The following is a 27,670-nucleotide window of genomic DNA, read 5'->3' as shown; positions in this document are numbered from 1 at the left end:
TAAATACTTACATCATTATGAAATGCTTATTTAACGAAATTCTTCGAGAGTCATTACAATTATCAGTTATCGACTCAAACGTAATTAGTATTAGAAAGCCGAAACTGAATCGTCAAATGAGATTTACTCGATTCACAATTTAGTCGTCCAAACCCATTTTCCACAATGTTCCTTCATTTACAGTACTGTATTCGATGACTTTCCTGAATCTCTCCCAAGCCTCGCCGTTAAAGGATCAACTAGAGAAATCATTGGAAATGGAGTAAAGTCAACTACAATACCTACTCGGCAACAGTTCTACTGACCTAGACTGATCTAATCCCAGCTGGAACAACGTAGGCTTGTTAAAAGTTAGGTAAAATCAATCAAGACGACGAGCTGACTCGGTTGAAGTCTCATTGATCCACCTAGATCTAATCCATGCCTAACCTGAACTCTCGAAGGATCTAAACCAGATCTAACTTGCAACGAGTTCCAGGAACACTTACGGAGTTCAAACAGCTCCGATTGACTTGGTATATACATGTCATGATGATTGGGGCTTTAAGAGATTAGTAAAATCTAATTTAATGGAGATTCGTGTTCGGTATACGTGGTTTACTATCAGACAATGCGAGTTTGGTTATCTCAATTAATTTTAATGAATTTCAATAAACTATGTATATACATATAAATCTTTATACATATATCCTTCGATATCAAAGAGGATTAAAAAGTCGCCGAGTTTTTTCGATAGTATATCTAGTATTAAATAGTTTCTTTCGAATATTAATGTGTAGCAAATCAGAATAATATTGAGAATTACGATGGTTTTCAACTTAATTAATAGGATACCAATTAATGGATATATTCAATTGGATCGATATAGTCTGTGAAGTGTTTGTGTGGATTACACAAGACTCGTCGTTGTAAACTGGATTTTGACCAGATCAGCGAATCGACCAGTCTTTCCCTAGCATTTACATGTGTCAAATGGTTTATTTGTATAGAAGTCTATAAATTATCGCTACGACAATTATCGTAACCATATACAAACATGGTACATGTTACATGTACATGTAAATTATAGTGATGAACAGATATAGCGACGAACTGAAATGGACTTATACCAAATTCAACTTTATTAATTTAGTTGATGTAACATTCGAAATAAAAATGTGAAAGTCATCTTATATCTATAGTGCTTCAAAACACAGAAAATGTACCTTCAAATCTCATATTATAGAAGAAAATAGAAATATCCTATACGTTTCATAATAAAAATAGTCGAATTTACGTTAAGTGTATACCCCTGTTATATTATATGAAGATCAGACGAAACAACATGATAAACGATCTTCAAATTCAATAGTCGATCTCATCTTATCAAAACCTATTAAGGAAGATCGAAATAAAAAATACTAACACAAATATATTTGTAGACGTCTTTCGCATATGTTCTTCGTGTCGTATAAATAAAGAAAAGAAATATACAATAGAATCCGAATTCTTTTGTTTGAAGATTTTTCCTTAAGCAGAAATCAACCACGACTCTTACCATTTTCGCTATTACGTACGTATGTTATCTACAAAGATAGACATTCTGTCTTACACACATATAGAGCCAAAGTGTCGAGATTCTAAGTGTAAAGACGCTATTCATTTCACTGTTAACAGCAGGTGTGACATTCTTGCTTACATGGATGCACCTCTCTGACTTTGACTTTATACGTTCCCTTGACACAGTCTGAATCAGGTTATTGTGAAGGCGTAACGGAGCGTTGCTTTTAAGCGACTTCTGATGTTCCCTCTGACAACTGATGCATTCTTGTTTAATTTCCTGCATGGATGGCAACGGCCACCAGATGATATCATTCCCATTTTCTACGACCAATAGCGTGAAAATATCATTTCACTAGATATTACCAGAGGGACGAATAAAATCGTGTTTTAATCATAGATAACGAATGAGAGCGATGAGGGACGACGATTGATTGCGATGGAGGAACAGATTTTCACGTAAATGATATTGAAAAGTTTTTTTATACGTAGAAAATCCGTAACTTTAATCCCAACGAAATAACAATGAAATACGTAATAGGTTCGTGGAAAGTTCAATTCGAAGTACATATTTATTTTCTACGTGTTTCGTGCATTATTTTCTCATTAATGGAAGAAAATTATGCAAAATATAATCTGCCGAACACGCATGTATCGACCTCTAAATTATTCATTACATATTCCATTAAAATAATAATAATTTTGATGGCGATGTTCGATTTACATTATTCTCCAGAACCATTACCTCTGAGAAACAAAACATAATTATTATACTCGATATAATAATTATAATAAATTTAATAAAGTGTAGTTCTCCGAAAAGTATTTACGTAACTTTTAATAAATATATCGTACATACCAATAATTCTAAATCGAGATATTTTAATAAAATTATTAACGTAATATGATCTTATCCATAAGTTACACGAATACTTCAGCATGTCTGGCTATAGTTGAGATAAAATCGGTCGTATTTCTGAAATACGCCCAGCCTACGTAGCTGGCCATTCGAACAGAACGCTTGCCTTCCACACACTACCCATCCTTTGTTAACGCACAAACGCGCAATAACAGGAAATACGCATTCACGGCTCTTATGCATTATTACGCAACAATTTGCAACCTATATGGGCCATCGTGGGTAATCTCGAATTGTTTCAATTGTGTCACAGTACAACGCACTGTAGTCGGTTAATTCCTCGCTTGTCAACGTAAGTATGTAATACATACAGATTTTCATGCACGACGATGTTAGATAGATCGTTGCGCATCGTTCGTAGCCTATTTTAAAACCCTCGTCAAACTTAATTGATCTTTAATAGATACTGTAATTGAGCTATCTCCCTATTTTGCATTTCATACTATCTTGCCATATCATATCGTATTACGTTGTATCTAATCTGCTAAAAATATTAAATATTTCTGACATATAAATACAACAGATGTATACCACTGAAAAAAATTGTATTATCACAATCTTTTTATACATATATTTATTTGCAGTATGTATGTTTTGCATTAATCTTAATTTATACGATGAGAAATTTTTGGAGTATTATTAAATTAAATTAACGTATTATAATTTTTACACGACACTATCGTATATTATGAAATAGCGCTTTTTAATGTTTGAATAAAAATAACTTATATTATAAATGTAATAGTAGTTCTTTCCAAGTTTTAATGGAATATGATTAATTTTACTACTAACTTAAGTACAATGACAAAAAAATTAAAGATATTTTATCTTTGAAAATTCGCTTTCTAATGTGCGAAAGAAGAAGAAATTGTTCGTAAAATATAATTTAAGCAGCTCTATTAACCTTTGTTACGCTCTCTCCTAGATTGAAAAATTCTAAGAATGGAATAGTATGAAACAAAGTGAAATACAAGGAAGCTGAATACGAAAATTGAAAATATAGGAATATTGTAAAGAATAATTTACGATAAAAGCTTCCATCTCAACCTCAGTTCGAAAGACAGAATAACACGAGCTTTGATACAAATTCATGTACTGCAGTTCACAGAAGGATAGTTTCATCTCCATTAAAGAAAGAAGCATAATACGGATAAAAAGAAACAAAACTATTCTTTAATACATAAACTTGGAAAAGAAACAAAAATATTTATGAAAGAATACTTAAAAACTTTTGCTTAAGAGTATTTTAACATCTTGAATAAAAATGTAAATAAATTTGCTTCTAATTGCTTGAAATTGCTTGAAATTTCTAGGAAACGAAAATGAAGCTTTATTCATATAAAGTTGTAGTTTATAATTTATCGACCATCCCTTGATAATTGCTAATGTCGTCATACGTCTCATCAATGAGTATTAAAGCACTTTTCTTCGATATTTCTAGAATTCGTGACGCTTCTAATATTTTGATAATGAGTAATAATGAGATTCATTATAAACCGGCTTACAGAAGTGGCTTTTAAGCCGAAATAATTACTTGAAATAAAGACGCGATTTCGTTATTACTATGCAAGCACTTGGAGTCATTTACCAGATGCTACGTGATAGTCTGCAAATAACAATTACGTATAATAAATGTACCACTTACAGTATGGAAAATATTAAAACCGTTTCTTAAAACAATTATACCACAATAACTCCGATTAGACGCTAATGTCTGAGTAATTTTTAGAACAACAAATTTGAATACAAATTTGAATATCAGTAACTGCGTGTTATAATGTAGTCATTATATACTTCTAACCATAAGATGTATGTAACTTTAAATAGATAAATAGTTCAGTTGTCTATTACATAACATGATCTGAAATAAATTACACGATGTGAACGAAAACAAAAAATAATAATATATCATAGCAAGATACAAAGTATTAATTTGACACTTTCCGATACACGTCAAAGATTGAACAAATTTACGTAAAAAGAAAAAAATTATAAATGATATTATGCAAGGTAACTGTTACAGTATATGCTACATGTTTGACATTATAAAAGCGAAAGGTGAATGTAAAGATAAAGTCATGGTCATAATGATAAATACATTACTTCATGTCTCTAGTTTAACAGGTTTTAAACCTGTTCGTAACAGTTTTCATAAAGTATCATTCGTCTAAAAATGGCCCAAAACATTCAAGAATGATAAAAAGTCATCGCCCTATGCATGTTGACATTTTTAATCTCTGAGCATCCATGTGAAAGTTCGCCAATAAGAAAATCCTAATTCCCCTTATATATCCTTATTCGCGTATACTATCCTCATCACGCTACCAATTATTCTCACGTTTCAGTATGCCCGATTTCGTAATCGTTCTTATCGCGTGTTGCCCCGGCTATCGGGAAATCGCGAATTAACACGAACCACCACGAAGCGCGTCCTCGGTCGTTCCTCGACAGAAATCGTCAATTTCCGTCGAGTTCCGGCTCTAGCACGAGGCGTCGGTTTCTGTCTCAACGAAACGAATCTTCAAATACTCGTCGAACGTGGTGCAGACAACACACAAAGGTAATACGTAATTGCGTCCAATCTGAAGTATCTGTCACTTGTCACTTGCCAAAGAAATTCGTTCATATATCGTACGTATTATTTTATACTTACCTCATCGAGAGTGGTTTTCTAGTGGCGAAGCCGCGTCGTAGTCAGCTCCTCATTCTTCCTTTCTTTTTTTCCTTGATAGCCAACATTGTAGCCATGTGTACACGAACGTGGCTGTTCTGCAGAACGATCACCGCCATGACACACAATTCCCCGTTCCCGCGGTCAAACACTCCGAAACGAACATTTCACGATCTCACTAACACACGCGCGACATCCAGCGGGATCTTTTTTGGCAGCCGGCAACAGGTCGCGGTAGTCGCTATCCCGAACTCGTGACACGCGTCGTCGTGTTATTGTTTATTGTTCGGTCCACGACGGAATTGTAGCGTCGCGTCGGTAGTGTCGGGGTCTTGCCGCTACTCTATTTCGGTCCTCTCAGGTAGGAGAGCAGAGACAAACGTAGTCTGGCTCGGACGAATGCTTGGAGACACTATTAACAAAGAATAAGAACCACTCTGTAGTCTGAAAGAGAGAAAAAGAGAGAAAAAGAAATAGAGACGACGGTGAGAAACAGAGAAAGAATGAGCGTAAAGGAGAGAAGAAACACGAGACTGAAGCCAACGGCTACCATTATAAATAGTTGCCATCCACTAGCGATGGGAGTGATACTCTTTCGTCCACCAGGTGGAACAACTGTACATAGCGCCAATTTTATTTTTTTGAAAAATTATTATAATGTTATAATTATAATAAATATAAAAAATAAATGAAATATCAAGTTTGAAGCAAGTAGCTTGAAAGATCAATTCTGTAGTATAGGTGTAGTTTGTTTGAAATTGTATCGTTTCCATCACTATCGGCTGAGTAAACTAGAGTAAGATGAACGAAAGCGAGAAAGAGAGATAGAATACATCAACGGAAGTATGTACGTGAGAAGAACAGAAACGGACAGTGATCTCTCGTTTGCTCTACCTCTTATGTTTTGCGTCATTGCACCGTCACTGAAGTCTGTCTTGAATTTTAACGAACTGCGGTCCTAACATGTAAATTTGCACGATTTCCTTTCGACGAACGACGATCGCCAATTTTGTAGTCTCACTGAAGTAATTGCACTGAACTATGATATGAGAAATATTGGGTAGATAATACATACATAGTAACAAATTAGGAAATTTATTAATCAATTTCATAATTAACGTTAACAAAATCAAATGTCAATGAGTATGTCTTCATTAAAAGCCATGTTTATGAGCAACATAATCCATGTTTATCAAACCAAAAGGACTATTATAATTATTAGTTTTCGGTTGATTTACAAAGCGAACAGGCTTTTTCACAAAAATATAAAACAAACCAGCAAATTACCTCAAAATAGATCTCCAAAACAATCCATTTTCAGAATGGTTTTGTATCTTGAATCAATTTGTTGACACATAGTTAAATGTAAACAATTTCCAAATTATAGAAATAATTATTTGATACTTTTCTCAGCTTGAGTTCTCATATAGTATATCAAAATATTTCTTTTAAAGCCCGAACTTCGTGGCGTACCAAAATTCGTACGACAACTATCATTACACGCAGATTCCGTATTGTTTATTTTAAGGGCGTTTGTTGGCAGCACTTGGGTGTTTTATACCTGTTTATAAGTTTTGGCGCGAATCCGAGGCGCCATGACGATTGTTGGATACGTGTTTACGAAAGGGTCATAAATCGATTAATATATTTCTGTTTTACTCGATGCTTTTGTTGATATGTTTTTAATAAATAAAACAACGTGCTATCGATAAAGTACGAGTGTCATCAATAAAAACATTGTGACTTATCTACAGTGTATATGTGCTAATAATTATATTCATGAAGAACGCATTGTACTCGTAATAAAGGAATACTCGAAGAAAAGGTCAAGTAAGTACGATGAAGGGAGATCAAGAGAAGAAAAACTGGCATTACGATAATTTCCATGATTAAGCCATTAATCTCATCCGTATCCGTATTTCTCTACGAGACAGGAAGTAAGGTTAGTGGAATGCAAGGGCGCCGACGAAAGTTTTTTGACTCCCACGATGTACATATGTAAGTAGTAGGAACTTTAAAGGGGAAATTTCTTTGCTTTCGCGAACCACACAGATTGCACGCTATGTATTTTGCTACATTCTTTTTCATAATTTCCGAATTTATTGCTAATAAAATTTGCCAGTAAAAGTAAGAAAAAAATCCAGTAATAATCAATGTGTTAATGTCTTGAATAATAAAGAGTTGAATAATAAAAACACTATTGAAGTCTTGAATTCGGAACAGTTTTTTCCATAGGCCTCTTAATTTACAATCGTGATTACAAGTGTCAGTGTGCGTAACAAATCAAGGTCTTCTCCTGGGGTAGGAAAGTTTCCTCGCGGAAATCGTACACGATAAACCTCTTCTTTTTTTATTTTGATAATGTGTGTGCGTGTATTTTTTGTACAATATAATAATAATAATTGTAGTAGTAATAGAAGTAGTAGAGTAATAGTAATAGAAGTAGTAGTGGTAGGACAGCCGAGAGGTTGTAACAGCGTGTTTTATCTCACCGGAATTCTCACCGTTATAGGTTAGACTTTTTCACGGAAAAATATAACGTGTAGACCGTTCGTCTTTCTTTCTTGAACCGTCTTCGTACGCTTACTCCGATGTCGCAATAAAAGTTCAAAACAAAAAGCTACCTATAACGACAAGATTCTGGGAAAATGGTTCGCCATTGTTGTCTCTACTGTAGCCACGACTATTATATTTCAATGGTTCGTAGGATGTTTCGACATTTCTTGGTGATCGATCGATTAAATCTTTGGTTAGGTGTTGCTGATCTTTGGAAAGAGGCGTCTATTCTTCCTCTTCCTCCTCCTCTTCCTCTTCCTCTTCTTCCTCTTCTTCCTCCTCTTCTTCCTCTTCTTCCTCCTCTTCCTCGCCTTCACCCTCACCCTCCTTCTTCTCTTCCTCTTCTTCTTCCTCCTCCTCTTCCTCCTCCTCTTCTTCTTCTTCTTCGAATTGTGGTTCCTCAAGCTCTTCGTCTTCAGCCGCAGCCTTCACGTCTTCTTCGCCTTCTGGAGATTCGGGGTCTCCTGGTTTCTTGCCTGGCCTCTCGCCGAACCACTTCGGCAATTTCGCTGTTTCAAAGAGAAACATAAGATATATCTGTTATATAATCGATGATATTTTAATTTATGTTGAAAATTTTTGAAAATATATCTCGATCGATGACAGAGAAGATTTGTTGGAAATTATCTTGCACATAAGGATATGTTTAGAAAAATGATGGAGAGTACTATGAGAATGAAGAATAAGATTCTAGAGTCGTAGACTTTTCTACGGAAAATAAACAAAGAATTAAATGTACAAGCACATGCTTTCAATTTTCTGAAAGGTTCTTCTCGCTTTTCATCGAGCAAGGTTCTTCAACGTTGGCAAAATATACTTCACTCTATGGCCGTTGCAGTCTGTCCTAGTTTTTAGAAAATACTGTGGCTGGTCAGGTTTCAAGACTCACGACTCGAGCAAACGCACACCGAGATACGTAACATAATAAACAGGTAAGAGACAGCAAAGTGCTTGTTGCATTAGTATATTTTCGTTTGAACAGTTGATGCACAAATTATTTGAAACACGTGAAATATACGTAGATCTATGATATTCTTTCCTATTCGAATTCTATAACCAATAGTCTTTCCCTTCCTTTTTCAAATCAATATTTTTCCACCTTTTTAAGTCACGATCTCTTTTTATGATAACTAGATAGCCTCTGAATCTTGACAACCCCTTCCCTCGTTTACAAAAGAAACATTCTTTATAAAGTAAAGAAAATATATTAAAAATACATATTCCAAAATATTTAATATTTCAATCTAGAAATTGGAAACCCAGTCTTTAAAGAAATCTTTTTTCAAATACTTTAACCACTTGATGTGTGATCTCACTCCTCCTTTATAAAAAATATTCTTAATAAGGTACAGAAAACAGATAGGAAATTAAAAATGGTTATTCCAAAATATAATTCTAATTTAGTAATTAGTAGTGAATATCTTCAACTATATAAAAATAACCAAAACAGTACTCAAAAATGTCTTTCCCACAGATTATGAAGCTCAAGGTTGGAAATATAAAAAAATATACATTTATAACAAATGATGTGTTGCGTTTGCTCGAAGATGAAGCTAGCATACATACTCTTCTGACGACCAAGGAATTGTTCCTTCTGTTGAGCCCACTGCTTCTCTATGGACTCCTTCTGCTGTTCGGTCAGGCCCTGCAACATTAAGGGACAAAGTGGCATGCTAGGATACATCGTCACACGGGGCACTCGCCTCTGGTCTCTTTCCTCGGTTTTCAAAATATTGCTGTATAAATTCTCCTTATAAATGAACTTGGGGCTTGATAACTAGCAGGACAAGTCAACGAAACCTAGTATTACACTGGAACCTGCTTTTTGTATATACATATATGTACATGTCGGATGTTTAAGTTAAACGAGTACATTTGCGATTCCAAAAGAATTACATACATATTAACCATCCATTAGCTTGCATTAATTACGTGGTACAAATTCTTATATTCTCTTACACAGACTTTTAATTAGTCACTCTACTAACATGTCAAGCCACGAAGAATGTTTGATAGAAACATGTCGATGTGATAAGATTCTGAGCATGACTGAAGTTTGTATTTAAAGTAATTGTATTCTTTGCTTTAGGAGCGTAAAAAATAGAACTTGAAGCGTAGAGTCTTTTGCTTCGCATTCGGTGTGTTTCGTATTCGGTTTTCTAAATGAAAGATTTCTTGACAAATGTTCTTCCTGTATACGGGACATCCACGGGACAATCAAGACGATGGATACGTAATTTGCATCTGTCGTAAACATCTTGTCACCATGTGATCTTATGATTGACACTTATTCTAAGACTCGTGGTATAAGTTCTTCCGTTCGTGATCGTCATATTCATGCTTGTTTCAATAATAAATTATGGGGAGATGCGATGAATTACGATCAATGAAGGATGAAATGTGAGTACTTTACTTTGTGGAACGAAACAACACGAGCATAACAACACTTCCAACGATCTCTATAGTCTAAATCTACTATTTATTAAATGGAGTCCAACACGAATTAGAATGACGATCATTTTAACGGTCCTAAGGCAAACGAAAGGGGGACAAAGTGCTAGGGGTACAACCAGCAACGCAAGCAAAAGGGGTAGTACACTGACAGAGAGCTCGATAGGACTCACTTTTGTTACGCTTCATGAACTGTTCTGTTTTCTGTTTCCATAGTTTCTCGTTGTACTCCGCTAGAAGCGTGTCATAGCCCTGCGATTCAATTGACATTCTTCTGTGATCATCTTTTTTCAACTATTATCTTTCTACGACTACTTTTTTAACGAGCTGTGTCGCTTCTTCTTTATCCCTCGTGATATCGTATCTCTTATTATTTATTTTACTACGTCTTTGACCATATATCACTGTGATAAAATCTCTTTTCTTAATAATCTTACTCCGAAACATTTATATACATATAGATTTCAATTTTGTACTCATAATAATATTTCTTCAGATAGCATGCCTTTCCCATTTTCTCCGATCACTGTTATTATTAGATCTTGAGATCTCAAATCGGGTAAAATTTATTTTATCGCATATCTGGGTCAGCTGAATATTCGAAGAATCAGCGACTGATCGAATCTATGGGAAATATACTTACACCCTCGAAGAGCTTCTTCTTATCGTCATAAGACCTGGTATCCACTCGACGTTCGTATTTGGAGGCCACTTGGATCTTAGGCTACGTAAGGAAAATAATTGTACGGTATTAAAGGATTTCGCTACAAAAATGTATTATATTTTATCTTTTTATGTCGTTTAAACGCGCTACTTACAGGGTATTTTCCGGTGAGGGCTTCGGGATCAAGACCTTTCTTCAAAGCCTTGTGCCTCAGTTGCTGCTTCTGACGTTCCTTTAATTCTTTAAGCTAAGAGCAAACAGACAATTATTCAAAACATTCCGGTGCTTACAAACATAAAAGTACGTAATATACATATATGCAGAATTTGCATTTGTGGGATCAGCACCCAAAGGAGAGGATCATCAGCGGACGACGGCGTTTTGGTCAACATAGCCGACTACAAACACTGAGAACCTCCCTTCCTCCTAGTACTATTTTTCACAGTTGCTACATATTCATGTATTTTCACTCACGTCATAGTCCTGGCGTTTCTGTCGCTCTTCAAGATCATATTTCTCGGTCTCCAGCTTGACAATGGTATCCCAGAGTTCGGTAGCCTTGAACCGGAGCTTCTCAATGGACATACCATCGATTTCCAAGGGTTTGATGCGAATGCTCAGCGAAATCTTCTTTTCCTCTTCCAGCTGTTCTTTCGTCTTGTTGCGTTCCAGTTGCGCCGACGTAAGGTTACCCTTTATCGAACAGAAAAATATATTAATAACATTCCAACTATATGATCTTATGCTGTGGCACGATATATGTCTTTCAAAATTTCAAGTTTCTTCGTAGGAACGATACGAACTGCTAGATCTTTCCTAGTGATGGTAAAGTTGGGGCCCTTCTTGTTCGCTTGATCTTTCATCGCTTGCATCATAGCCTGACGTTTCTTTTCTGATTCTTCCAAACGTCTGGATAAAAAGGTTGTATTTTTTTATATGTTGGACGTTATTTGTCTTACTATATTAGTTAGATATATATATACATATATATAAGATTTGGCGAAGGCAAACACGTACTTTCTCTTTTCCTCAATATCGCGTTGCTTCTTTTCCTCTGTAAGTTTAAGAAAACATCAGCAAAATCTCCAGAAAGAAAATCGGGTAATCTCCCGAAACAATATCGAAACAGGAAAAGAATGGAAAAGAATAGAATAAACCCACCGATTTCACGTTGGCGACGTTCTTCCTCCTCCTTCTTTTTCTGAGCCAATCTCTTCTCCTCGTCCGCGCGAGTAATCTTGCGCTTCGCTTGCTTCTCCTGCGAACAACGCGAAAGAAAGCAATGAATAATATAGATTCATGGAAACGTAACAGAAAATATAGTACAGTAGCGTACGAATGTATTCAAATACTTGTAGGTTTTACGTATAGGTATATATTATTTGTGCATTGGTAAAGTTTGAAACAAATATGAAAATGTACGTAAGCTAAAAGATATATGTAATACAGGAATATATTTCGCAGAGATCGCAAAAGTATTGAAACAGCCAATTATCCGTAGTATTAATATACCTTAATATGTAATGAAACCATTATTAACACTTATTATGATGTATACTAATTTTTTGCTATTACTATTTTATATATGTTTTTAGAGTAAATATCTTATAACTTCTTTATACATTTCCAGATTGCTTTAAAATTTCACCGATGCCAAATTCGTTTAACACGTTAATTATGATAATCGTATCTCGTTGTCACAGTGTTGGAGAACTTTCGAAACGTTTTGTGTAACACATACAATATATACACAGACATTGTGTATGGTGAGTATTCGAATATATATACTTTCATGGTCTACTATGTGTCTAGAAAGTGACAACAAAGGAAATCTAAGGTTGCTTTATGAATACGAACCTTCAATCTCTTCAGTTCCTCCTCCTCCTTGGCTCTCTGTTTCCGCCATTCTGCGATGTATTCCTTAAGCTGTTCGTCTAGGTCGCTCCTTTTCTGTTCTTGCCTCTGTGTAAACAGGAAACGACAGAATGTAAATACGTGCCGATACTAAATCTCCCCGATATATCGTATCTACGAGATCTCGGGGACAGATCCCAGATCTTCTCCTCACCTTCATAAACTCGATATTCTCCCCAGACTCCCTGATGTAGGCCGGAGCGAAAACAAAAGTAACTTTCTTTAGTTCCTGTCGCTCGTCCTCTGAGAGATCTCGTAAGATCTTCCAGAACTCCGATACGCCACTCTCACGTTCCACTTTCTATTATTTATTACACTTCATCCATTCTCTCTCGTGGCGAATAATTCTCTTTCTTTTTTTTTTTTTTGCTTATTTTCATGTTTTTGTCTTTTTCCTGCTTTTTTCTTTTTTTTTTTATTCTTTTCCTTTTAGTTTTTTCTCGTCACACGCACATAACAGCCAGACAAACAGACAGACGCACACGCAAACGGACAGACGGTCGAATGGACGGACAGACAGAAGAGAAAATTGAAAAGTTTCTGTTTAAGCATATGGACAAATAAAAGAGAATTAGGTGCGCGATGTAAGAAAGTGAAGTGTAGTTTTAGAAAAAGAGAGAGAGAAAGAGAGAGAGAGAAAGAGAGATGTTAATAAGTTTACGAGGGTTGAGGGAAACCGACGAGTTTGTTGCCAGGGAATCCATTAGACTCCCACGGAACAGGATATTGGAAAATTGATGGAAGATTTTAGCTAGAATTATGCGGTCACTTGAATTTAAATTTTGTTTCGGGGCTCGCGAGAATAAGATTTTACGCTTGCTCGAAAACTCAAAAAAGACTTCAAAAAAATCGTTCGTCTTTAACGCAAAAAAAATTACTAAAGCAGAAAGTAAAAAATATCTAATGTCTGATATTCAAATTACAATTCATAAGTATCGAGGCATTTTGATCAATCTGCGCTACCAAACTGAATTGTTTCTCGTTGCTTTTATTTTCTAATTATTTCAATATAAATCATGTACATTGAGCGATAGTAAAAATATTAAAAACGAAAAATACGAAGGAATCGTCTTGACGAGTATTTGGAGGCATTTCAAAATTCAAGGTATTCTCGAATATGTGCAAACACGATATCGTTGGTCAAATTACATCACGTGGATCGGGTCCAGGATAACTTTAAAATAAGGGAAGAATCTCTAATTATAAAGATGATTCCGCCGTTGCGGAAAATAGACGGCTTGTGGATTTTTGGATCTCGATGATGGAAGAGACACATGGGATATTTGTATATCGGTTCGAGTTTAGTTCTTTTAGCTGGAAACAGTAATTCAAAAGCCGCTCGAGACCAAGCGATTAAGCATTTTTACAGAAAGCAATTTAGCAGGTTCGAAGAGAAAATTTTGACAGATCTGAACAGCGTACAATCGGGACAAGAATATTCCTATTGAAATGAAAATTACAATTACAAAATTTCTATCCGCCAATTAAAGTTTCGAGTTTCTTTCGAAAAATAATTTATATACTTTGAGATGGTAATATTAATACGATAATGTTTCCTGACAAAATATAATCAAAATAAAAATAAAATTAGATAATCGAAATAATAAAAACGAAGAGTAAAAGTTAAAGTAATAATCATAAAAGTAAGTAATCTGTATGATGAAAGTGTATGTATCATTTTATCGAATAAAACGATTTTTCATAATATATCACAAAGACGATGATAAAGGATAATTGGGAGAGAATTGGAGATCTAGCATTCACTCTTCTTCTCGTCAGACATTTTCTTCTTCTTTCCCAACTCAAATGCAAGCAACACGCACAGTCGCCGCCGTTATCAGCGTGATCGCTGTCGTCATTCTTATTATCAATTATTATCCACAACGCCTTAAAAAGCCACAGTCGAAAGCCGAGGTGCTGGCCAATTTACATACATGAAAAATGAAGTCTCGACGATCGTGTCATGTAAAAGAGCTGCTGAATGTTTGTGAAATAATTCCGATCTCAGCTATTTTCAATCAGGGGAAATACAAAAAATACTAGTCTCGAATAATTCATATAATACAATAAATATTATAGTGTTATCGAATATCATTATATTCAACGCGAGTACTTTGAAAAATGAAAATGACCAAGTGGGACCGGTTCCAAAAGTTGCTCTAGGTCAGTTTTATTCGCAAGTGAAAACGACAATATAATAAACAACGTTTAACATCGTTGGCAATGTAACACGAACGTTGCACAACGATATTATGAAACTGCGAATTACTTGAAATATTCGGCCTTTTCCATCCATCATAACGATTCACAAAAATTCAGCGACCCTCGACTAATTTGGCCGATCTTTCTGCGACAATTGCTGCGGGTCGATTGATTATTGCACAAAGTCGAACATAATTAACAGAACGTGACAAAGAGGGGAAGACTGGGTGATCACCAAAGTGACAGAAACCAAAAAAACACGACTCCTTTGGAAACGCAGGAGACAAAAAACACGACATCAAAGTGGGTAGAAGTTTAAACGAGATGAACGGATAAAAAGATCGGTTTTCGTGGACTCGTGGACACGTATGTATCGTATACACATATGTAGGTGTACGCGTGTAACAGACACACGGTGATTATATACAGAGCCGTTAATTCGTGATTAATCAAGAATATAGAGAGACAAAAAGAAAAAACACGAGAAGGGGGTAAAAGAGACAGATAGATAGACAGACAGAGAGAAACATGAGCTTGGGGGCGGGGGTTGGTTGCTTCGAGCACTGATCACGAATTATTAGACCATATTTATCTTCTTTTTGGCGGGATCGAGACACATTACGTATACATATTATTACACAGAGTTAACAGTTATTTTTTTTATCGAATTTCCAATGGACATCAAACAGCTGTTGTGACAAAAGAAAACATACGAAACGTATAGCACGAGGGTTCGAACGGAGGAAACAAATAAGAGACAAATAAAACAAAAGGAATTTATAGTTTCAAGCTGCACAAAAAAAGATGCTGAACGTTGAACACGTATTCTGAAAAGAAAAAACAAATTCTTCTTTCAGCTCTGTTTACTATTTCTTTGTCATTGCGAATCGATGATCCGATAATCCGAGAATACTGTTCTTTAGATTTAACTTCAGAACGCAAATTACCATTAATGAAATTTACATTTACCGCGAGTAACGCATTCGATCAATTCCAAACTAAATAAAATGTTTGTTACAATGCAATTTGTAACATTGTAGTGTAATAATAGAAATTTGAAGAAAATCGTAAATTTTAAAGGCGTGTTAGACGTGATAGAGAGATATCAAACGATGTTTCAGGATAAATCATACTCGAAGTATTAATACCGAATCTTGGCATGAAATAAATATCAAAGCTGACAATGGCTGTATTCTTCCACCGAACTGTTTGTTCGTTAATTACATTACATCACAGTGGAACGTGAAACATTTCGAACGGACACCACAGCTTTGGTATAAGAATAAACCGCATTACGTTATCGTACACATATTTATGAAACGTTTGGCAATCGTCCAGCCGACGCAAGTTATATTAGTTGCGCGCACCCCTTATGCAACTGCCATCGCATAATACGGTCAAAAGCCTTAAAACTTTTCGATTAAACAACGTTAAATCGTCCGTACATATTTACGTGGACAAGATTGCTTTTAGTTGCTTCGAACGGTCAAGAACCTCCAGCGAAACCAACCAACTATCTACAAACACCTTTAAACGTTCTTTCTTTTAATACGATAAAAATTTTCACCGGAACGATTCGTATACCAGTAAATGTTCGCGTGAACGTATAGATAACCACCTTTAATTAGCTTGAACGGTCAAAAACCTGTAGCGAAAAATGGTTTACAAATATCTTTGAAAATATTTTAACGCGATAAAAATATCCGATAAAATTTGTTCAATTTTGATACTTGGAACAGATAGATTTGTAAGAGTAGAAAATTCAGATGATACGATGAACCGTACCGTTTCTTCGTCTCGTTCCCGCCAAAAATTCGAAAAGAAGCGCGGACTTGGGGATATTTGTGAGAGCGGCCGAAGAACAAAGAAAGTATTATTGACGTGTAATAAACAACCTTCGAGATTCAACTTACTTTTGGGACGCCCTACCCCTACAAAAAAAGAAAGGAAAGGCACATTAATAACAATCGCAGTCGTTCGGGTTTCTTTGCAGACGTGTTACTTTGGGACTGGCGGAAGCCCGCGCAAACTACATTCCGCTTGGCTTATTGCTTCTTTCTCTTACTCGTTCTTTTTTTATTTTTTTTTTTTCTGTTATCTTATTCGTTCCCGGTTCGATTAAAGTCCTGAGAGCCGATCGGTCGAAGAACGGCGTTGTTAAAATTGACGACAGTCTGCCGCGTTCCACCCGCTTTTATTCTCCTCGGTTCCTTCTTTTTCTTTACGACACAATTCGTAGGAAAGTTTCGCGCTCGCCGGCGAAGACAACGAACCGCGAATCTCCGCGTGTCTCACGAGCATGTTCTTATCGACTTTTTCACAGACAACGTAAAACAGGAGAACAGGCAGCCTACCGTCTCTTTCGTTCGAATGATTTTGTCATACATACGTGTATTCGTGCTTTGGAAAAGCTACGCGCGCGTAGGTATTTCTTTCTTTTTTTTTTTTTCTTTTCGTAAAAAGCCTTTTTCCACAGACCAGGATGCGATAACAAAACGACAATTATGCGACATACGTAATACGCAGAAAAAACAAGAACAAGTTAGGTGTGGTAAAGGCGTGATGGGCGATTTATTCTGCCTTCGATCTTGCTTGAAAAATGAAACGCTTGATTGGATGTTAATAACGTTCAAGAGACAGCGGAAAATCGTCGAACCTTTTGACCGTTGAATAAGTAATTCTATAAATATGGAACTCTTCGTAATTGATAACGAGGGCGGATTGATGGATCGTATTTATCATTAAAAGAAATATCGTATTGATGTCACGAAGCTCATTCGAAATATCTGAACTTTTAGTTGCGCTTAATTTAAGTCGTATTTATCATTGAGAAGAGAATTATATTGGTATGAGGAACGTTAAAATTGAAACAAATATAAAAGAAATCAAATAATATATAGCTTAATGTCGTTTTGCAATTACTTTTAACACACTAGTCGGTTATCTTGGTTATTTTGATCTTAGACAAAGATAACAGAAAATAAGAATATATCTGCTTGAACAGGTCACACCGTACGTTAATTTTAACAGATTATTTGGTTATCGTAGGCTTCAGAATAGTAAAGTGTTAATTTTCAAAGATATACTTTCGAAAGTAGAATTTTAATCGCCATAGCCATCGATTGGAAAATTGTTCACTTTTCAAGCATTCGTATACGGTGTAAATGTGTGTATCATTCGTAACGACCAAAAAATCACGCTAACTAAAATCTCTGAGACGTGTATCAAACAGAACAAAATAGCGGCGCAATAGACATATGTACTCGTTCAACCATCGACACAACAACAGCGACACAGCATCAAAGATAATAGAAGATAGTGGACGGACCAAATAACAGAGAAAAATGAAGTCGAATAGGCAAAGAGAGATTAAAAAACGAGGTTTGTCTCTGTCGTTTCCATTTCGCTTCTCGACCATAAATTCACCGATAATAACGTTCACGATATCCCTAAAAGGAATATACTGAGAATCGGAAGACAAATACTGTAAAAAAGTAAAGTGAAAAATATAAAAACAATAAAAAAGAAGGGAAAGAAAAAAAGAGATAATGTACGAGCTTCTACTCGCAAAAGATTCCCTTTTTGAGGAAAAAAAAAATATCTCAAGACAGTATATCTCGTGTACACGGTATCGCGATTTACGAACAATAATTTTAAGTGCAAAAGTGAAAAAAAAAGCAGCAGCGACACCGGTACGTTTCGCTAATGCTAAAGTGGAAAAGGTCATTTTTCACCGCCACTGTACGAGCAACGACATCGGATCGTTTTAACGTTTAACTCGAAAATTCCATCTAACCGGCAAAGAAAACGATTCGTACGATTTCTCGGTAGAGTTATTAAGTCTCGATAGATGAGAAACGCGAAAATTCTACGGCTGACAAAATGTATGGAGAAAAAGAAAATAAAAGAAAAAGGAGAAAGAAAGAGAACCGTCGCGAGATGGATAATAAAAAGAGCGCTAAAATGGTCTTTGAATTACGCGCTCGTCCAAAGGACAGAAAAGACGATTGTTATAAATTACGAAATAAAAAAAAATCGAACTCTTCGCGGAAATTAATCATGTCCGTTGTTTAATAAAATTTGCTGCTGAATGGTAGAAAAGAAGTATGAACAAAACAGAGCCAATGATTAACGATAAATGCTCGAATAATGCTTAAAAAGTAGTGACTTTTTGCGAAAAAAAGATCAGGTCGATCGCGTTGACAACGAAGGAAGCGAAAATGATGATCTCGCGGCAGAATGTACGTTTCGTTGGACAAAAAAGAACATCGATGACAAGAAAAAGCGTGAGAATAAAAATACGGTACAGAGCTAAAGAGAAAAAACAGACTGATCGTGTCTTACAGCGCAGAGTAAGATGTACCACGTAGAAAAATAAAAACAAAAAATACGTTACATTTATACAAAGAGAGATGTATGTAAGAGCGAGATAGCAGACAGATATACAATACTAAACTTGTATGAGATACAAGACAACAACCACAACAACAGCAATAAACGGTTAAACGATTAACAAAGAAGAAAATAGAAGAAATGAAAGTGAGAGAGATAGATAGAGAAGAAAGAAAGTAAGTAAATAGAGAAAGAGTAAAAGAGACTAAGAAAAAAACGAGAGAAGTGAACATTGCCAAAATAGCTGCCTGAACAAGATACAAGGCGAACGTAGAATTGTTTTCAAGAAAACTTACTCGATCTTCCTCTCCGGCTGCCTTTGATTTTGCAATTTGTCAATTCGCGCCGCGTTGGTCGTTTGGTCGATGGTGATTGGCGGTTTTGATTGATTGGTCGGTTGGTAATTTTTTTATATATATTTTTTTTTTTTTTTTTGTGTATTGTATTGTGAAGATATCAGTCGAAGGGGCGGATTGTTATAGATAGAGTTGCGAACAGAAAAACAGAGAGAAAAAACGAAGATCATAAACCAAAGTCAAAAGATAATGGCATCGATAGGTGTCTACAGATAGGAGTCTACTAACAGGTCGATAAATCGGACACTGGTAATTATTCTTTCCCTCGATCGTGTTCTCTTTTCATTGCACGCGAATGTTACAGGAATCGCCGAGAAATATCGGCCCCGTTAAAAATAATGGATAACGCGATTCCGGAAGATGCATCCGCGTTTCGTTTCAACTACCTCGCGAAGGGATATTTCTCGGCGATCCTTCCGTTCCATTCGAAACGACTCAATATTTTTCTTCGATACCACTCGAAATTGTTTTACTTCAGACAAATTGCCAGTGGGAAGAAAACATTGAATCGTGTTTCGTTGTTGCGCAAACAAATGGACGCTGGCAGAGAAAGAAAAATTCGCGAAACTGTAAACGGACCGTAATTTCTCGAGATTCTCTGGATTCTCGATCGGTTAGAGCATAAAACGACATCGACGATTTAATATTCGATTCGAGGTTCGTAGATACCGCGCCATTCGTTTGCTCTATTTTCGCGAGAGAAGCACGACTGATTCTAATTTTAACAATAGCTCGAGAGAGATCGCTCTGAGGCACGAACGTGATTTTTCGATACGGCTATTGTGCTTTCGAAAGTTCTGTTCTTCCGTGATGCCTAAGATCCGATTGGAAATTCCTCGAAGATCAAAAATTCTTTGAAAAATTTATGCTACGTGGAAATTTCTTCCTTTGTTACTTACTTATCGATGTGTAAGCAGAGTTAAATAAATGTGACGCAAACAACGATATTTCGTTTAATATCGTACGATTTCGTAGTTAGTCGAACCTTACGAATATGAAAATCGTCAACTTTCGCGTTTCTACTATTTTACACTGCGATTACGATCAATTGCCCCCGGGGTGTTCGAGAAATTATTTCCCCTTTTTTGCTGTTGTGTAAACTCACATTCGAGGCAACAAGATGGCACCGCCAAACCAACCGTCCTATTTTTGTAAAAGAAACACGTCTGGTCTAATTCTAACTGGCTTCGTGTTTCACGAGAAAACGCGGTGTTTGATATTTCGATGGTCAGAAAGTTACATAAATTTCCAACAATAATATCACTATAAATATACTGAAATTACAAATCTCTAAAACAACGTTACTTGCTTATTAACAAACAATTTCCAATTTTTTTATTTCACTTAACCACTGATCAACAAATAGAGAATCGTACCTTCCAAAATCGTGATACCGATCTTACGACGCGACTTTAATCAAATTTTAACTAATCAAGCTAACTACATTCGAATTAACCGTCAAGAACGATCCCTCTAGAGACCATAAAACCCTAAAAAAGATGATGACTAATTGGCAAGAATCTAACGTTTAGAGCACGATCAACGCTCGTTATGATCCGTTGCACAGCTAAAGGAGCCTAAAATCTAAAATCGAGATCAGAAAACGACAACTACGACTCCCTGGTGACTGCGCAGTGGTAGCAGACACCTAAACGCGGACACGCCTCTGGAACTTACTTCCTGGAATGAGAAAATGAGAGAACGTGGACGTTAGAAGTATTTTTGGAACGATCTCGAGGGATTAAGGAATTACCAGCAACACTTACGTTTCCTCGACCACCTCCTCCTCGCTGCTGTAAAACAGAAAATGGAAAATGGTATTTGTTAGTCACCGGGTACAGGTAAACGCGTACAAGGGGGCTATTAAATGAATAATAAAAAGAGAATACTAAAACAAAACTCGGGCTTTCGGGCAACACGGGCACATTTTTATGGGTCTACGGGGCAAAATGGACGTTTTCATGGGGCTGTAACTCAATCGCTCGCTAAAAATGAAATTCGCTCTTTCTTAAAGTGAAATTTGTAACGTTTACACGACGAATCGAAAATTATCACGGTGATGCGAATTAAAATTTCGAGGATTTCAGTCGAATCGTGTATTTCGATTTTTGAAACTGTTTCAAACAATATAATGAACTTTTATAAGAATAAGTCCAGAACTCACTCTTTACGAAAGTATTTTATGAAGAATAGCAAACAACTGGTTTATAGCACTGTGATACTTGACTCTCTGTGCAGTTTTCCTATTAAATTTATCGAGTTCAGATCGGGCAACGTAGAGGCACAAAGAGATTCGCAAGCGAAGACATTTTAACATGACATTTTTGGACACGTCTATTCGCCATACTGTATACAGATCCAAAGTTCGATTCGATCGGACGACTCATCTTTAGGTGCGAACTGTGTTTGAATTTCATCGTTTTAAAAATAAACGATAACTGTTTCGTTTGCATCGACCATGACCTCGTTTCCCGTATGATAGTTCCATTAGCGTTATTTCAATATTTATACATCGAAGTATATCGTTAAACAATAAGTACTCGTTTGCAAAAGTTTGGAACTTCTCTGCTCGACTCTTGAACGAAACGAACTTGATCCGCGTAACATTTTAATTATGACTCTCTAAATATAATTAATTACGTTTTCGATACTACGAACGAATAATGTTATGAATAAAATATTTATTTACTTTTAGAAATTCGTTATATTCGTTGAAACCCTAAGTGGCAACGAATATACCGTAAAATATAGTCGGAAGATGGTATAGAGGAAACATTTTTAGCGAGCAATTTAATCAAGGAGATGACGTGCAACGATTACGATTTGCTCAACACAAAGACACGTGGACGGGGGGAGGGTGGTTTACTTTCACAACAAAACTCTGGGGGGTGAGAATTGGACGAGGTACGTATCGATAATAACGCATTAAACAACAGGGGGAACATAATACGAGGGCACAAATCACGGAGAGATTTTTCATCTTACGTGGACGCAATTCGTTTTGTTGAATACCGTTCATTGTGTGACAATGATCAACATCGAGAGGGGGCGGGGGGGAATCTCGGTAAATCCTCAACTTTCGTAGCAACCTGATTGGTTCCGAGTTGCATCGAGAACGTAAGTAACTAGGATTCAGTGACTTTTTCTCGACCCTGCAAATCGCCACTAAGAAAGACTGTACGTGATCTATCGACGACATGTTTCTCTGACGCTTCCGATGGGCTATATATCGTGCTATCTCTTAACTTAAAGTTACGTTCACCTCAGCTAAAAGATATCCTCGGCATTCCCCGTCACTCAAGAACTTCCGATTTCACGGACATTTCGACGATGCCCTTTGCTCTAATTTTAACCAACGTTCGACGAATCGTACTTACGTAACTTTCCACTTATCTTCGATTTGTCGATCGTGGACGTTTACACTCTTACTTCTCTTTCAATGATTGCTTCGTTCACAGAATCAATTTCACAAGCCGTGACGAAGAATGTCGAGGGACTGGATTTAATATCTCTCAGAATATTTCCTGATCGGCTTTCAATACTTACGAGTATTGCTCCTCGTCGTCAGACATGTTTGCTGGTGGTTACGGTACTGCAACACGCAAACAAACCACCGATTAACACAACGCATCCTTATCCGACAATTTCTTCGTTATATCTCGCATAGCGCGTAGTTACTTAATCTTCGATCACAATTCTTTGCACCAACCGAGAAAAAGAACGATCGAATCGTCTATCTGAATGTTCGATCTTTTCCCAACTAAAGGATTTGCGAAAAGTATTCTCGCGAGGTTACACCGAACAGGCATGGAAAAAATATTCGGTCTCGTGTCTTGAAGAAAGAAAAATATTGCGGATGCACTCGCGGGTGGAAAATCTCTCGGAAAAAATGGCCGATCGGTTGGCGCGCAGCGATTCGATCGTCCGTTCTCTGGAGGGCAGATATACGTGGCGCACTTCTCACAGCAAATTTTTAATAAACAACAAGCCAAGTGGCAAAAAGGGAAAGAAACAGAAGGTATGGACGAGAGACGAAGGGTGCACACGTTGAGCATAAATCGAACCTTGCTGCCGCGAGAAAGAGAAAGCTAGAAAAGAAAGGAAGAAGTCGAAGGGGCGAGACGATGCACTGCTGCAAAGGTAATCTGATATTCTGAGACGAGAAAGAGAGTGCCAGTTTGCTAACCCTGGCCGCAAGCTCGACGTCGCAAGCTCTATAAGGAGCCATCCCCTTCTCTTCCTCGTCGCTCTAATTTTAGAAAACCAACTCTACTCTTCTCTCTCTCTCTCTCTCTCTTTCTCTCTCTATTCCTCTTTCTTCCTACGTTTATTGGCTTTTTCTTCTTCTCTCGCCCGTTTTCTTTCTTTCTTTTTTCTTTCTCTTTTTCTCGTCCGTTTGCCTCCCTCGCTCTCTATGGAAGTTCCTCCACCTTCTGCTCGATCTCGTCTTCGTTGCCGTTGTCGTCATCGAACTCGCTCATCGTTTCCTGTCTTCGCGAACAAATTAAGCTTCGACCTCCAAGACATTCTTTCTTTCCTTCCCTCGGCCCATTGACAAAGTTTCCTTCGTTTCTTTCCTGTTTTTTTCTTTTTTGATATCTTTTATTCTGTTGATACTACTTCCAGTTACAGTCGCTACAGTTATCGTACCGATAATTCGCTTACGACTATTTTTCTTTCAATTCTTCGCCCGCAGTGAAGGATCGTGAAGAAGCACGCACGGCTTGATTCGTCGAAGTTCAAGTCGAAATTGCAGGGATATTTTAAAATGATATCCGCTTCGTAGCGCTAATTTCACAAATTGCCCGGCATAGCGTTTAGACGTTACATGCTACGATGCATAATGCCGCGCGATGGCTGACGCGTAGGAGTGGAAACAATATTATATAATTACACACGTCACGATCGAATGTCGTGAAACGGGATATTTGCCGTACATTTATAGGCGGTGAGTTATCAAGGAGCCAACGCGATTCTATATTCGTGCTCTTTGTTCTGCCATTATAGGAAAGAGAAATAATTTCATCCCTTACTCGTTATCCAATCTCAAATTCTTAACGCTTAATCTGTAAACTTAAACTCGAGATTTGCATTTACGCTAAAGATAGATATTAGGATTTCTATGTATAGGATTATCCGACTGATCCGTACGAAATCATATAAAAGAAAATTATACACGTATCGTATAGGAGCTATATACATATATAAATGAAATTATGAAAATTTATGGATATAATATTTTTATAGAAGATGAGAATTATTTACAAAAAAAAAAGTTGGTATCGTTAAAAAAGTGATTCGATGTTTCAAATCTCCATTCGGTGGTAAACATTCTGACAAACTTTTGGAAATGAAGTAGCTTACGGTTTTCTTTGTTCGCTCGTCGAACGTCAACATTCCCCGCTTTCCTTTTGCGATTTTATTAAACTAAAATCATATTCACGGAACAACGAAGACATCCTCAACTTGCCGATGGTCAATTTCGAAAACGATCGAACGAGTCACATAATAGTTGTCCCATCGTGGAAAAGCACACCGTGAAAAGCAAGCGGAAGGTGAAACTAAAACTCCAACGGAGACTCGGCAAGTTCTCCACTAATAGTTGTTTCGAATATCTGCCGGACATTTGTCCAATTATTCTCACTCGGAGAGTTTCCTCTTTGAAAACTCTGCCCGAGGTCAACGAGAAGTCTGATCTCCGAATAGTAGCTTCAGTAGATAAACTCACAGCATAGTCAGACACCACTTGCGCGCGGCTTTTGCTCGTGAATTCTCGCGAGCCTTGTATCTCTGGTCATTCGACATAAATTTACACAGAGCCTCGGGACCATCCTTTCAGCTGTTTACCGTCTATACCAGCCATCTATTGCATTATACATCCAGTCAAACTCAACATTGCACGGTGGTTTTCAGAGAGAAAATTTGACCGTCGAAACATCTGGTCCTCACGCCGGATCCGAACAGTTTCATCTTTACCCGTGGTCGTTTCACTTTCACACTCGGTTCCGTCCAATTTTTCGCTTGCCCTGCCCCTGCGATACATCAAATCGATCCACGCAACGGCAACGAAGACAACGAAATCCTCTCTAGCCAGCAACGTCGATCATACAATATCACTATAACCAAACTTATGCTAAGCATCGGTGATCAAACTGGTCACTGATTCGAAATATCCATATCGATCGTAGATCGACATGCAAACACGAGCGATCCAAGATCGAGCGAAAACATTCTCGGAATACGGATATACGTTATGTCACTGAATCAAACCAAGTTAAATAATGAAGCACATATCGAAGAGAAGAAAAAGAATAGAATGATGCTATTAGAAACTTACACTCGAACGGTGTGAATGTGTGTGGCAATGTTGTGTGGGTGGGTGGGAGATGTGTGTGTGTGTATGACGTGTGGTATGAGGGTTCGCCTCGGGGCACCAGCCGAGCAAGAGATGCTTCTCAACAGGCACGCACGGAAGAGCTTTTGCCGGTGGAATGTGGAGTCCGCGACAGCTCGAGCGGCTCTGAAGTCCTGCGATCAGAGCCTGGACAGCACCAAGGCTCGGAACGATGCCTACTCGGCGAGGCTGACTCGAGATCCGCTCCCTTTCGTTTCGCTATTAATAGAAAGCAGATCCACGTTCGTTGGATGCGAGCGTGATACGATCCTGGCACGCTACTATTTTCGTCCCTTCTACATACACGTTCCCGTGCGTGGATCTCGCTCCCTTTCCCGTGGACCCCTTCTGCCTCCTGACTTCCACCCCCGCAGCTTGCGCCCGCCGACACGAATCATCGATGGAATCGTCAAGTTGGAAGGGATACGCGAATTTTGAATAACTTGATTAGGAGCTTCGTCTGCCGCAGCGAATGATACTTCTTCGTTCATGTTTTGACTGCTTTTATTTATTCAAGATAGCTCCTCTCTTCTGTCTTTTCATGATGAATGGTGTTTTTGGTTGGAGAACGTGTTCATTGGATCGAGATTGAGTCGATACATTTGAATAAAAATATTAGGAAATTTGCTTATATCGATATGCGTTTGGTATGGATTTTCCAGATATTGGAAAGTTATTCGATTTATTTTATATAGTTTTGTGATGTTTGAAAAAGAAGTTTCTGAAGGGTTCTGAAGTTCACAGGTGAATATCGAGTGGGATGCTCTGGCTGTCTGAACGATTTAGGGAACAATCTACTTCGCTGAATCGGTTGTAATAACGTCAGCTGTAAGTTGTCCGAACAGAATTTTCATATGAAAAGAAACGTAAATTTTATTAACTATGCATATCGAATACAGGTCAGAACAAAAATTTGTATTTCCAATAAAAATTTTCTGTCAGTGCGTGCAAATATCAAGTATAGTAGATTACTTCATAGTTGCAATAAATCTTACACAGTTTTTATTGCAATCGCTTATTTATAGAATAAAATGTTTCATAAAGTACATCGCCACGGTATAAAATTTCCATGATCGTACTAAAGGAGGTACCTTCGGATGATAACAAAGTTAATAAGAGAGAGCTTTCCCCTAATGAAGTACTATACAGATATCAAAATAAATGCGATGTTCAAGTACTTTTTTTATCTTCATCCAGTGAATATAAGTAGCTTACTCTTAATAATAAATTGTACGACATTTAATTCGGATTCTAAGGACTTACTACGATTAAAACTTAACTTTCTAACTAACTGCGAAACAATTATCAAATTATTACCTACAGCGGCTACAGCTAATATTAAATGATTACCTACTGTAACTAGCCCTGAAATATCTACTAATAAATTTAGCAAACAGCCAATCTAAACTTAATTAAATTTAATAACTTATTCAATAACCAGTATCCGCCACTGCTAATTCTACCTAATTTCCTCTCAAGACAAACCTACTCATCCTGGACAAATCCATATGCGTATTCTTCTGTTCCGTTAAAAATCCCAAGTTTACGAACGTACATTCCAATACCTGGCTCGATGGCGTAACACTTTTAATCCGCAAATGCTGATCGTGTT

At 37.0% G+C, this 27,670-nt stretch overlaps 2 protein-coding genes across 21 annotated transcripts; both read right to left on the bottom strand.

Annotated features, from left to right (window-relative positions):
• Nucleotides 1–1,302: 1,302 nt before the first annotated feature.
• LOC117214707 lies at nucleotides 1,303–2,887 on the bottom strand. 2 transcript variants are annotated; one of them, XR_004488925.1, is made up of 2 exons: nucleotides 2,399–2,514; nucleotides 1,303–2,286 (listed from the first exon to the last, which is right to left on the bottom strand). XR_004488925.1 is itself a non-coding variant. In XM_033460976.1 (2 exons), exons 1-2 carry the CDS (start codon nucleotides 2,478–2,480, stop codon nucleotides 1,562–1,564), a joined length of 384 nt encoding a protein of 127 aa, XP_033316867.1. In that variant the 5' UTR covers nucleotides 2,481–2,887; the 3' UTR covers nucleotides 1,303–1,561. The 2 variants fall into 2 exon arrangements, 1 of the variants encoding a protein (XP_033316867.1); XM_033460976.1 differs by having other exon boundaries at nucleotides 1,303–1,863; nucleotides 2,399–2,887.
• Nucleotides 2,888–7,329: 4,442 nt separating this feature from the next.
• On the bottom strand, nucleotides 7,330–26,294 carry LOC117214706 (troponin T). Of its 19 annotated transcripts, none has more exons than XM_033460957.1 (15): nucleotides 25,029–25,076; nucleotides 23,211–23,256; nucleotides 21,427–21,457; nucleotides 19,605–19,625; nucleotides 16,830–16,847; nucleotides 12,869–12,899; nucleotides 12,658–12,762; nucleotides 11,962–12,058; nucleotides 11,818–11,854; nucleotides 11,604–11,709; nucleotides 11,275–11,493; nucleotides 10,955–11,047; nucleotides 10,780–10,860; nucleotides 10,310–10,388; nucleotides 7,330–8,194 (listed from the first exon to the last, which is right to left on the bottom strand). In XM_033460957.1, exons 1-15 carry the CDS (start codon nucleotides 25,059–25,061, stop codon nucleotides 7,911–7,913), a joined length of 1,281 nt encoding a protein of 426 aa, XP_033316848.1. In that variant the 5' UTR covers nucleotides 25,062–25,076; the 3' UTR covers nucleotides 7,330–7,910. The 19 variants fall into 19 exon arrangements, with proteins under 19 accessions (XP_033316848.1, XP_033316846.1, XP_033316847.1 ...); XM_033460955.1 differs by lacking the exon at nucleotides 25,029–25,076 and adding an exon at nucleotides 24,095–24,160; XM_033460956.1 differs by lacking the exons at nucleotides 10,310–10,388; nucleotides 25,029–25,076 and adding exons at nucleotides 9,252–9,330; nucleotides 24,095–24,160.
• Nucleotides 26,295–27,670: the final 1,376 nt, after the last annotated feature.

Source organism: Bombus bifarius, unplaced genomic scaffold, assembly GCF_011952205.1.
Source record: "Bombus bifarius isolate JDL3187 unplaced genomic scaffold, Bbif_JDL3187 scf7180000009243, whole genome shotgun sequence".
In the NCBI taxonomy this organism is placed as follows: domain Eukaryota; kingdom Metazoa; phylum Arthropoda; class Insecta; order Hymenoptera; family Apidae; genus Bombus; species Bombus bifarius.
This window is presented reverse-complemented; position numbering and strand designations above follow the sequence as displayed.

Excerpts from the sequence above, each read along its gene's own strand:
- LOC117214707 (XM_033460976.1), bottom strand. The coding sequence starts at position 2,480 with ATGCTGAAGTATTCGTGTAACTTATGGATAAGATCATATTACGTTAAT. Across the intron at positions 1,864-2,398 it reads ATCTCGATTTAGAATTATTG|AAAATGGGAATGATATCATC; the intron begins GTATGTACGATA and ends TATTGGTCGTAG.
- LOC117214706 (XM_033460955.1), bottom strand. The coding sequence starts at position 24,145 with ATGAGCGAGTTCGATGACGACAACGGCAACGAAGACGAGATCGAGCAG. Across the intron at positions 19,626-21,426 it reads AGGTGGTCGAGGAAACGTAA|GCAGCCGGAGAGGAAGATCG; the intron begins GTGTTGCTGGTA and ends GCAAAATCAAAG. Across the intron at positions 10,861-10,954 it reads CCCTCACCGGAAAATACCCT|CCTAAGATCCAAGTGGCCTC; the intron begins GTAAGTAGCGCG and ends TTCCTTACGTAG.